Below are 10,375 nucleotides of genomic sequence, written 5' to 3'. Positions count from 1 at the left end.
AAACTCTTATTACAATAAACGTATATATATTTATATGTAGGTACTCACTACTTAATCTTTTCTTGTTTTTCCGTTCTTCTTTCCCACACTTCTACCGGTGATAAATATTTTATAATACCATGTAGCGCTTGGCGGTACCCTACTCAGTTGTAACTAATTATGTACTTAGTTAATTTGTATTACGCGTGTGTAAAATTAACACTAACATTCGGTACACTAAATAAAATAGAACTTATATGTAACTTCAATGTGTACGTTTCTAAGATGTAAAAATGAGATGTATGAATATTTATTACGTAAACTTAGATAAATAAAGGTAAACTTTTTATAATAAAAATTGTTACGATACAATAAACTTGTTGTAAATAAAGTATTTATTGGAAATAAAATTTCAAAATAAAAACTAAATCTTGTTTATTTATTTATTCGACCGCTCACAACTCGACGAGGATTCAATCGAGGATATTGCCTTCCTCACACTTATCGCACAGTACGAAGAGAAAATCGAAAATAAATAAAAGAAAAAAAAATTGGAAGCTTACAGGAACTAAAAAAAGATACAAAGTTCTGATCGAAGACTGTGTGGAACAGATACCTATACGAGTAGAATCACGAGCGTCGGACACAAAGGGAATAAAAACAAAGAGGGAGGAGCTGTTATTAAAAAATTCTTACGCTTGTTTACTAGCACGACTCGCTTAATGGACAAACGTTTGTACAATAAAAATCTTGAATGAGATATTTATTACGAGAGTCGTCTCTCGTTTAATAATTCCTACGATGTCCTGCCACTGACAGCTTGAAATTTTGTAGTACGTGAAATCGTGGGCGTGGTTTGTTGTTTATTTATTTACCAGAGAGAGGATAATATGTTGTTCTGACCATGCCGGAGGCCACCACGTGATTTTATCCTCGTCGATGTCGTGCGGAGGAAAAGAGTAAAAACCCCTCGAGGACATGGTGCAATGTCAGCTATACAATAACAAACTGTCGAAATTAAGGTCGAGCTAAAATTGAGCTTTGCACCAAAAACGTGCTCCAGGATGAAATTGAATTTCCAGCTAAAATCGACCGGCGATAATCTCGCTTCGAGCGTCGTTGTATAATCGTTGTTCCTTCGGGAACCAAAAACTATACAAAAACACGTTTGGTTCTTCGTTAAAGTATTTTTATTTAATAAAATGTCGATGATGCCGGTCGAAATTATGTCGACGGATCGGGACAATTCTACCAACTGGTAAAAGAAATTTCATGCGGGTTAGGTACCGTGAGATCATTTAAATTTATAATTAAAGTAGGCTATGACTTCAAAATTAGTTGGCAACACCGTTGACATCTTGATTTGGTTTGTCAGTGACGCTTCGAAATTCAACACATAATGTGAAACGGCGGGTTGTATCGAACCGGCATGGATAAGATAAGAAAACGTAACAGTTGTCAATTCCCTCGGGATTTTTATACCAGATGTTGAGTCAACAACGTATCTTTTGTTTAAAAAAAGTAAATATGTAATGCACACGTCGAACTGAATATTTTTGTTGACGTTAAAAAAGTTTTGGAATAATTCCAACTGGAAGAGGGAAATTTTGAGTGGATCAAAGAACAGTTCACATAAAAAACTTGAATTTATTTGTACAAATTTTTCATTATATACATACAAAGTAAATGTACACAACCCATTGTTAACAAAAACGTACAGTAGAATTAAACAGTCTCCATTGATTTATTTGAGTTTATTTAAATAGGATTATTTGTGAACAGTCTAAATTCACCATAATCAACAAAACCGTCGTTATTTCTATCCATTTGAAGAGCGTGATCGGCAAATTGCTCTAGGGCATCGTCACTTTGCACGGTGACCGATGCTTTGTCCTTACCTGTGGAAAATAAATTTGAAAAAAAATTGTTCCAACAATAAATTCAAATGCACAATACAGAAGCCAAGCTACCTTTATGAAGTGGGCTTGCCTTGACCGGCAGCCTTCTGTTGGGCCCTAACAAATTCAGGATAATCAATGTAACCATCGCGATTACTGTCATCAACATTTAAAATTGGGTCAATTAGAGTGATCAATTCTTCATCTTTGAAGATCTTGTCCTCTATTTGACCAGCTTTCTCCTTACTCCCTTGTTCTGTAGCACACAAAACAAACAGTAAACCCTCCAAACCAAGTCAAAAAAATTGAACAGACTTACCATGCCAATGTATAAGAGATTTGATTAATTCACAGCCATCTAATTTGTTATTATTGTCAGCATCATGCATTTTGAAATAATGAAATTGAAGCTCTTGTTCAGACATTTTACTAGTGTCGATAGGCACTTCCATATGTTCAGCAATGTGTCTGGAATATATTTGATGACATTAGACAAATTCAAACCAAATTAGTTAAGTTAGGTACTCTTTTTCGTGCGCGATATTGGCGGTGTTTAAAAGTTGTGCAGGTTGTCCATGGTGGTGAACTTGCTGCATTGGTACTTGTTGTTGTTGCATCGGTACTTGTTGCATTTGCGCGTGTTGTACGGGAACCTGCTGTTGGACTGGCACTTGCTGGGGGACATGTTGAACGGGGACCTGGTGCTGCACCGGGACTTGGTGTTGCACGGGCATCTGCTGCTGGTGGCCTACGGGGACGTGCTGGACCGGCACTTGTTGATACTGCTGCTGCGGGGTTCCCTAGAATCGAGTTTAACAATTGCCCGAAGAAAAATATGTTGCACAGTACTTGGTAGTGTTGCGGCGGAACTCCGGGAGGCGCGCGCTGGGCTTGTACGGCAATTAGAAGGAAAAACGCCACTAGACCGAGACGTGTCGAAAACAGGGCCATTTTATCAGATGAATTTCCGAAATTATTCAAAATAAACGAATGGTCCACATACTACACTTTAAAATGAACACGTATGTCAAACAGGTCGTTGCCAATATGACGAGACCGAATACCCTACGTGTCAGAATTCAAATTAGAATTTCGGAGGGAAATCGACGCGAACCAATAAAATTGATACGCACCGGATACATTTTAAATTCCTATTTACATTTGTTGAAAATCATTATCTGTGCTTGGTGTCGAAGAAGAAGGTAAATTTGTACTGAACTGTATTTGTTTGTGCAGATAAGAAAATGCATTTTGTGCGCCCTTAAGCGGATGATGGTAGTAAACAAACCAAGACTGATAACAATATCTGAATCAGTGTTAAGGGAAAAACGTGTTAGACTGGTCTAAATCCGAGTGCCAAGTATGAAACTGATTGTGTTTTTATTTTTGGCGGCATCTTCATTCACAGCCACCGGTAAGAATTTATCTGTTTATTCTTAATTTTTTCCCATTAATAGAGCAAACTAGGCCAGTTGTTTACGAAGGAAATAGGTTTGGGCTAGTTATTATTAATAAGGCATTATTAACGGTGGCCTCTGAATAATAGAATTTTAAATTATGTTAATTTGCTATTCATGTCTGCACTACATTTCGTATTTATTGAATACATCAAAATGCGTCTTATTGCAAACATGCAAATAATTCCACAAACCCATCCAGTTTCAGGGCTAAATGTCGTAACTCTGCGTTACTGTTGCGGATTAGGAACAAATTATGCAAATTCTGCTACAAAATGTGACAACATTAAACCTCCACTTACTGGAATACAAAAAGCAGATGAAAATTCGTGTCTTCATTCAATCGAAGTTTGTTGCAAAAATCGAAAACAGTAAAAGTATACAATTATCAATTCAAACAAACACTCTGTAATGTACTTTTAGGCAATTGGAGTGCGACCAAGGGATTAACGACGCCAAAAGCGGAAAACCTTGTACCGACGAAGGTTTTAAAAAAGTACACAATTGAATATTTGTTTGTTGTTTATACTGAAAATTCAAATTGAAGGATTGTTGCGATGCATGTCAGTTAGGACGAGATAACGCAAGAACGCAAAAAGCTTGCGACGGTTTAGGACTGGGTGTTCCGTTTGATAAAGCTTTTACCGACTGTTGTACAGAAGAACTTACGATAACAACGACAACAACGACAACAACTACAACGACGCAAAGACCCTCCAGTCTCGCGACTAAATCGAACGAATTCGATTTGCCACGTCCGTTAATAAATTACTTAAGTATCTACCCCATAACGAATGATTTTTTGCAGCCGTGGAAAACGTGTGTGACATAGGAGATGTTTGTGCTCAGATTTGCATACCAACAGAAGACTCTTACAGATGTGATTGTAACAAAGGCTACATTTTGATGAGCGATGGGGTTTCGTGCAAGCCTGAAAAAAGAGCGCTCAAAAAGGGAGACAGGTAAATTAAAATCGGGGATTGAGCAATCGATTTAAAATCTTTTACCGCAGATGCTCTATAAGCAATCCTTGTGACCACGATTGCATCGACACCGGTGTTGCTATACAGTGTTCGTGCCGCGACGGCTACGAATTGGCTAAAGACAAACAGACTTGCAAAGGTATTTTTGTCATCAAAGTTTAACAATAACATTTGTAATGTTCGATACACAGATATAGATGAATGTGCTTTGAACATTCACGAGTGCACGGAAGCTGAGGAATGCGTCAACGAGGAAGGTGGGTATTTTTGCAACGATCCAAATTTCGAACTAGAATCTGACCTAAACACGGACCTGCTGGATGTCAGATGTCCTTCTGGTTATAAACATAATTACACGACGAAAGTTTGCGATGGTAAGCGCATCAAAAAAATTTTAATTCCAATAAAGCGAAATTTTCCCCAGACATTGATGAATGCGAGTTTGATATAATTTGCGCCCGGCCTAAAACTTGTATTAACACGATTGGATCGTTCAAATGCGAAGGAAACGACGCACCGCAATGTCCACCTGGCTTCCATTACAAGGCCGCCATAGAAACTTGCACCGACATCGACGAGTGCCTCTCCGGTGAAAACGATTGCAACAAAGAATCGCAGGTTTGCCTGAACACCAAAGGGAATTACACTTGCGTCGACAAGGTGTCGAAGAGATCTTGCCCCCCAGGTTTCAAGAAAAACCCATTCACGCAAAACTGCGACGACATAAACGAGTGCGAAGAAAACGAAGATCCTTGTGGGCCGAACGAAGAGTGCGTCAACGAGCCTGGAGGGCACAACTGCCTACCGAAAGCTGAAAGTGACAATAAGAAGCCCTACGAGTTTCCACTTAGACCACCGTACGATCCTGTCCTACCACCGAAGCCGACAGATGACGCCAATCAGCAACAAACGACGCCTGTCACCAACCCTCCTACTACCAGTACCAGTACTAGTACTAGTACTACCACTACGACCACCACCACTACGACCACTACTACTCCAAAACCCCGGCCGGTTTCTTGCCCATCAGGATTTAGATTTTCCACAAGCACTAACAATTGTGTCGGTAATGACTGATTTAGATGGTTTAGATTATTTAAGGAGAAACGACAATTTTTAGATGTTGATGAGTGCGCAGAAGATGACCAAGCCTGCGACAGCAGTCAGGATTGTTACAACAGTCCTGGCAGCTACATTTGCAAGTGTAAAACAGGTTTTGTAAAAGACTACCATACAGGAGCTTGCGTAGGTACTTTGGTACAAATTTGTTAATAATTCGACACTCACGTGATGGACTATTTTAGACGTCAACGAATGTCAAGTGGGTTCGCACGATTGTACTGTGGCCCAAAGATGTGACAACACCATAGGCTCCTATTTATGCGCTCGAATAACAGGTTGTGGCACTGGATACACCCTAAACTACGCCAACGGTTTATGCGAAGACGACGACGAATGCACTTTAGGAACCCACACTTGCAACAGCTTAGGTCCTAATTTTAAATGTCGCAACACCCTGGGATCCTACCGTTGCGATGCCATAAGATACACGTCAAAACTGCCCCACGCTGTACCAACTCCCCTAGCACCGAGAGTATTTTCAACACACTTTACAACCCAAATTTATCCCATTTTTAGTGGGACAAGGAAAAAGTGCCTTCCTGGCTATGTGATGAATGCGAGAGGCAACTGTGAAGGTAATTTGATTTTTTTAACAAGCACCAACAAATTAGGTTGTTTCAGATATCAACGAATGCGAAAGTAATCCTTGTCGTAAAGGGCAAAAGTGTCTCAATTTCAACGGGAGGTATCAGTGCATCTCAACCGTGCAGTGTACGATAGGATATGAATTAGATGAAGCGGGAGAAACTTGCATCGGTAAGTCTGATTGAGCTGAAAGAATGAATTTTGAGTGGTGTGTTTAGACATTAACGAATGTACGAGAGGGACCCACAAATGCAAGCCGACGCAAATATGCAAGAATCGAAATGGTTTTTACACTTGTGAATGTCCCCCTGGGCATCATATGGACCCGGTAACTGAGCGCTGTGAAGACATCGACGAATGCAAATATTACAGGGTCGGTAAAATTTTGATAATTTAGGTAATCACAGCTTTGTAAACAGCGTTTCGTAACAAAGCAACAAGTTACACGTCAAGATTTTGGTCAGTTATGTAACGACAAAGATTTGTTGTGTGGTCGTCGCCCTTTACACAACGCTGTTTAATTTAGTGCCCAACTGGCGTCTTTAAAATCGCTGTTGGCCTTGTTTGAGTTGAAAATTCTCGTTAAACATGATTTTAATTTTATCAGGCATGCTCTATAAACGCTGAATGTATAAACACGATTGGATCCTACAAATGCCATTGTAAAGAGGGTTTCCGAGGGCAGGGTACCTTTTGCGAAGATATTGATGAATGTAAAGAAAATGCAAGATTGTGTGAACACAGCTGTGTCAATATTTGGGGATCTTATCGATGCGCTTGTAGACCGGGTTTCATATTAAATTATGACAACAGGTAGAATAAAAATGCTCTCTCGAATGAATATTATATTTGTGATGTTTACAGAACTTGTACGGATATCGACGAATGTGATAAATTCAGAGATAAAAGGCTTTGCATAGGCACTTGTGAAAACGTCCCTGGGAGCTACAGATGCACGTGTCCGAACGGTTACCGACTGGGGAGCGACGGACGCATTTGCATCGGTTATTACCGCTTTAACACGCGAGCCTCAGATTGAAATTTAATTTTTAGATGTTGACGAGTGCCAGCAGAACGTCTGTCCCAGAGCTAATGACATCTGTCTGAACACCAGAGGAAGCTACAAATGCTACACCATCACCTGTCCCCCGAATTATTTCAGAGACCCTCAGCACAAAGGGTGCGTCTCGCCCCGTCACAACTCTCTTCTCGATTTCCAATTATCTCTGATTTTGTTGTTTCAGACGCTGCAAGCGCCCCCAGACGCTGTGCGACCCTCGCGATGTTCAATGCATCTTGATGCCCCAACAGTACAGCTACCATTACATAACATTCGTTTCAAATTTGCCCATATCCAATGATAACGTCCATTTCTTCCAAATTAATGGACCTAGATGGGCAATATCGAGGGCCGAATTTTCGATGAAAGTTGTCAATGTAAACTGTCCGTCTGGGATTGAGAGGGTCAACGAAAGATTTTTCAAAATGGTGAAGCCCGCGTCAAATACAATGCAACTGTTTTTGGTCAGATCTATAACGGGACCCCAAGAAATTGAACTGAAAGTGGAAATGCATCTGTACCAAGGAAATGTCTTGACTGCCAACGTGGTGTCCCATATTTTTATCGTGGTATCAGAATATCCATTTTAAAATAAGTGTGGTGATGGATTTTTTAAAAAACTTTTCGAAGTAAGTGGCCACAATATTTGTTAATCATCATTCAGTGTAGGTGGTGGTCTACTTAGAAAAGTTGTTCCTTTCTTAGCTTGTATTTATGTTTTTAATAAATTTCTTAAATCAGAGTGTCGCAATTATTTATTTAACAGTAAATTTCAATAAATTCCTTGATAATATACAAAAATAAAATTTGATCATTCAACAATAAAAATTATGTTGAATCTTTTACTTGTAGTGGTATGATGCATATACTATTTACTGCTGATTTAACAGCACTCCATCTACCTAGTCGATGGTCTTTCCCAATTCCTGCTATGAGCTTCTTGCCATCAGAAGTAAACATCAAGGCATTGACAAATCCTGTGACGGGGACGTCAAATAAATGGCTAATTTTTCTGTACTTATCTTCTAGTTTCCAAAGTTTTATGAAACCATCGTGTGAACCTAATAAAACAAATCATGTAATAATATTTTTAAAAAGGAGTTTCATAAGAAAGTGTTTATTTCATGAGTCCAAGTTTATAAAACGACTCGCGCAGCGCGTTTTATATGGAATAAACGCCTTATCCAACGAGTTTTTTTACACTATTTTTTTATTTTGCACCTTTTGAGCCGTTTTTAAATCAAAAGTAAGGCCCGGTTGCATAAAGCGAGGTCAAGTCGTTGTGAAAGTTAACATAATGTCAAGCGATCTGATTGGAGGATATTTAACATTTTATTTGAATCAGCCAATCAAATGGGCAGATTTATGACTTGACGCGTTGTTAGCTGACAGAATGTTAACTAAGCTTTATACAACCGGGCCTAAGAGTTTTATAATGTTTGGTATAAAACAATTGGAACACTTGTCAACTTTAAGATATTCGCGCGTATTGGCTGACGCTGCCAGAATCCTCTAGACGATTCTAGCAGTACCAACATGATAACCGTAAATTGTACTATCGCTATTATAGAACCGTTTTCAGCCGTTACGATACTGTTTTTGTTATAGTAACAGCTCTGTTATGAACGCAAAATAGAAAAATTGTATTATACTTTTTTTATAATTAACAAGAACATCACTACACCTAAATTTAAAAATGTATACCTGAGGCAATCACATCACTGTGAGGATAAGATGCAACAGCACTGATCCAATGTGGTTGTGAGTTTGATGGGTCATCACCATGGGCAGCCTTGACTGAACATAATGGTTTCTTCTTTAAACAACTCCACACACTGACTTGTCTGAAAATTGTAAATTAATAAAATTAGACGTTTTAATTTTCTTTGTTTACCCATCATCTCCCCCAGAAATAAAATTTTGTTCATTTATTAATTTAACAGAGTCAATATGACCAGGAAAAGCATTAAAAATCAACTGAGACTCTTCACTAACTTTCCATAAGCGTATAGTACCATCTCTTCCTCCTGATGAGACTGGTTTATCAGATTGTAATACATCAATAGATGTAATTCCATCCTGATGACCAAATAAAGTTTCAGCAAAAGCCATTTCAGCTAATGACCATACTCTAACTGATCTGTCATTACTGGCAGAATATAAAGTGTGACTATTTTGTTTTATGCAAACTGCTGTAACTGGTTTCTTATGTCCTTTTAATGTTCCAATGTGTTTTAAACTGTCAGGATCCCAAATCTGAATCTTTCCAGAAGGATCTCCAACAACCTGAAAGGATATCTCTTTAAATATTGTCAATATAATGTTTGAAGAAATTTACTAGAAACTTGTTGTCTGTTGAAATAGCCATACAATATATACAGCCAGTGTGGCCCTTAATTTGGTCAACATTTGTCTTCACAAATGGGATAACTCCAACTTTTTTGTAATCTTGAAATGACCCTAAAAATTAATTTTATACCTATTGCAAAAATGTAAAAAATATAAAATGTACATTTTACTATAACTCCATCTTTGCTTCCAGAAAAGAGCCACTTGTTGTCAGATGATAAGCATAAGCAGGTTATTGTATTATGCTGTTCCCTACATTTTAATATTTTAATGTTATTATGATCTACTCCTGTGTACTTATCAGCAATTGTAATTTCATATTTTCCTAATTGTTTAAGATGGTCTGTTTTTAATCTCTGTGAGATAACTTCTTTACTGACTTCTTTATCTTCTAACCTTCTCCTTTCTGCAAAATCACTCTCAATACAAATAACTCCAGCATTGATAAGTAACTAATTACCTTCGCGTTCAATTTCTTCTAAGTAAATTTTTGCAAGTCTTAATTTCTTCTCTTGGGCAGTCTCATCCTCACCTTCAGAAGACTGTTCTGCTAAATTGCTTTCATTAGTTACCTCCTCATCTTCACTACTTGTTATTTCATCCTTCCCTTTGGAAAACACCTCAGCTTTTCGTTTTCTACGTTGATCTGCACTAAACTGAAACCAATAATTTAAAAAATCGATTTCATTTGCGGACATGGGCGGATTTACTCTTGCTATTCCGTTAACAGGTTTTGATTTTAAAAAGAACGACATCGTATTTTCTTTAAATTAAATTAAATCACTGGGAATCTTACACACAATATAAAATTAAAACGATAAATACAATAAATACTGCCTACACGTGTTATCCTAATAAGTTTACTTGAAATGTAGGGTTAGGTTTCGGACGTTGTCAAATCAAAATGTGTTGCTGGTTGCTGCTGCAGTGCTGCCAATCACG

The 10,375-nt window shown here is 38.2% G+C and overlaps 3 protein-coding genes across 5 annotated transcripts; 1 reads left to right on the top strand and 2 right to left on the bottom strand.

Moving 5' to 3' along the window:
* Positions 1-1,606: 1,606 nt before the first annotated feature.
* On the bottom strand, positions 1,607-2,942 carry LOC138139601 (lymphotoxin beta receptor inhibitor). Of its 2 annotated transcripts, XM_069059918.1 has the most exons (5): positions 2,727-2,939; positions 2,403-2,677; positions 2,197-2,345; positions 1,950-2,133; positions 1,719-1,877 (listed from the first exon to the last, which is right to left on the bottom strand). In XM_069059918.1, exons 1-4 carry the CDS (start codon positions 2,826-2,828, stop codon positions 1,952-1,954), a joined length of 708 nt encoding a protein of 235 aa, XP_068916019.1. In that variant the 5' UTR covers positions 2,829-2,939; the 3' UTR covers positions 1,719-1,877; positions 1,950-1,951. The 2 variants fall into 2 exon arrangements, with proteins under 2 accessions (XP_068916020.1, XP_068916019.1); XM_069059919.1 differs by lacking the exon at positions 1,950-2,133 and having other exon boundaries at positions 1,607-1,877; positions 2,727-2,942.
* Positions 2,943-3,056: 114 nt separating this feature from the next.
* Positions 3,057-7,826, top strand: LOC138139595 (fibulin-2). 2 transcript variants are annotated; one of them, XM_069059910.1, is made up of 16 exons: positions 3,057-3,291; positions 3,543-3,705; positions 3,758-3,830; positions 3,882-4,089; positions 4,143-4,296; positions 4,347-4,456; positions 4,509-4,691; positions 4,742-5,383; positions 5,438-5,566; positions 5,622-6,014; positions 6,061-6,195; positions 6,243-6,397; positions 6,632-6,837; positions 6,889-7,028; positions 7,078-7,204; positions 7,269-7,826. In XM_069059910.1, exons 1-16 carry the CDS (start codon positions 3,240-3,242, stop codon positions 7,672-7,674), a joined length of 3,276 nt encoding a protein of 1,091 aa, XP_068916011.1. In that variant the 5' UTR covers positions 3,057-3,239; the 3' UTR covers positions 7,675-7,826. The 2 variants fall into 2 exon arrangements, with proteins under 2 accessions (XP_068916011.1, XP_068916010.1); XM_069059909.1 differs by having other exon boundaries at positions 3,537-3,705.
* On the bottom strand, positions 7,822-10,347 carry U3-55K (U3 small nuclear riboprotein factor 55K). Its single transcript, XM_069059913.1, has 7 exons — positions 10,144-10,347; positions 9,894-10,089; positions 9,597-9,839; positions 9,423-9,544; positions 8,979-9,370; positions 8,789-8,928; positions 7,822-8,145 (listed from the first exon to the last, which is right to left on the bottom strand). The coding sequence occupies exons 1-7, from the start codon at positions 10,186-10,188 to the stop codon at positions 7,913-7,915; spliced, it is 1,371 nt and encodes a 456-aa protein (XP_068916014.1). The 5' UTR covers positions 10,189-10,347; the 3' UTR covers positions 7,822-7,912.
* Positions 10,348-10,375: the final 28 nt, after the last annotated feature.

This window comes from Tenebrio molitor, chromosome X (assembly GCF_963966145.1).
Source record: "Tenebrio molitor chromosome X, icTenMoli1.1, whole genome shotgun sequence".
Taxonomy (NCBI): Eukaryota; Metazoa; Arthropoda; class Insecta; order Coleoptera; family Tenebrionidae; genus Tenebrio; species Tenebrio molitor.
The sequence above is the reverse complement of the archived record's forward strand: the minus strand, read 5'-3'. Positions and strand labels throughout refer to the sequence as shown.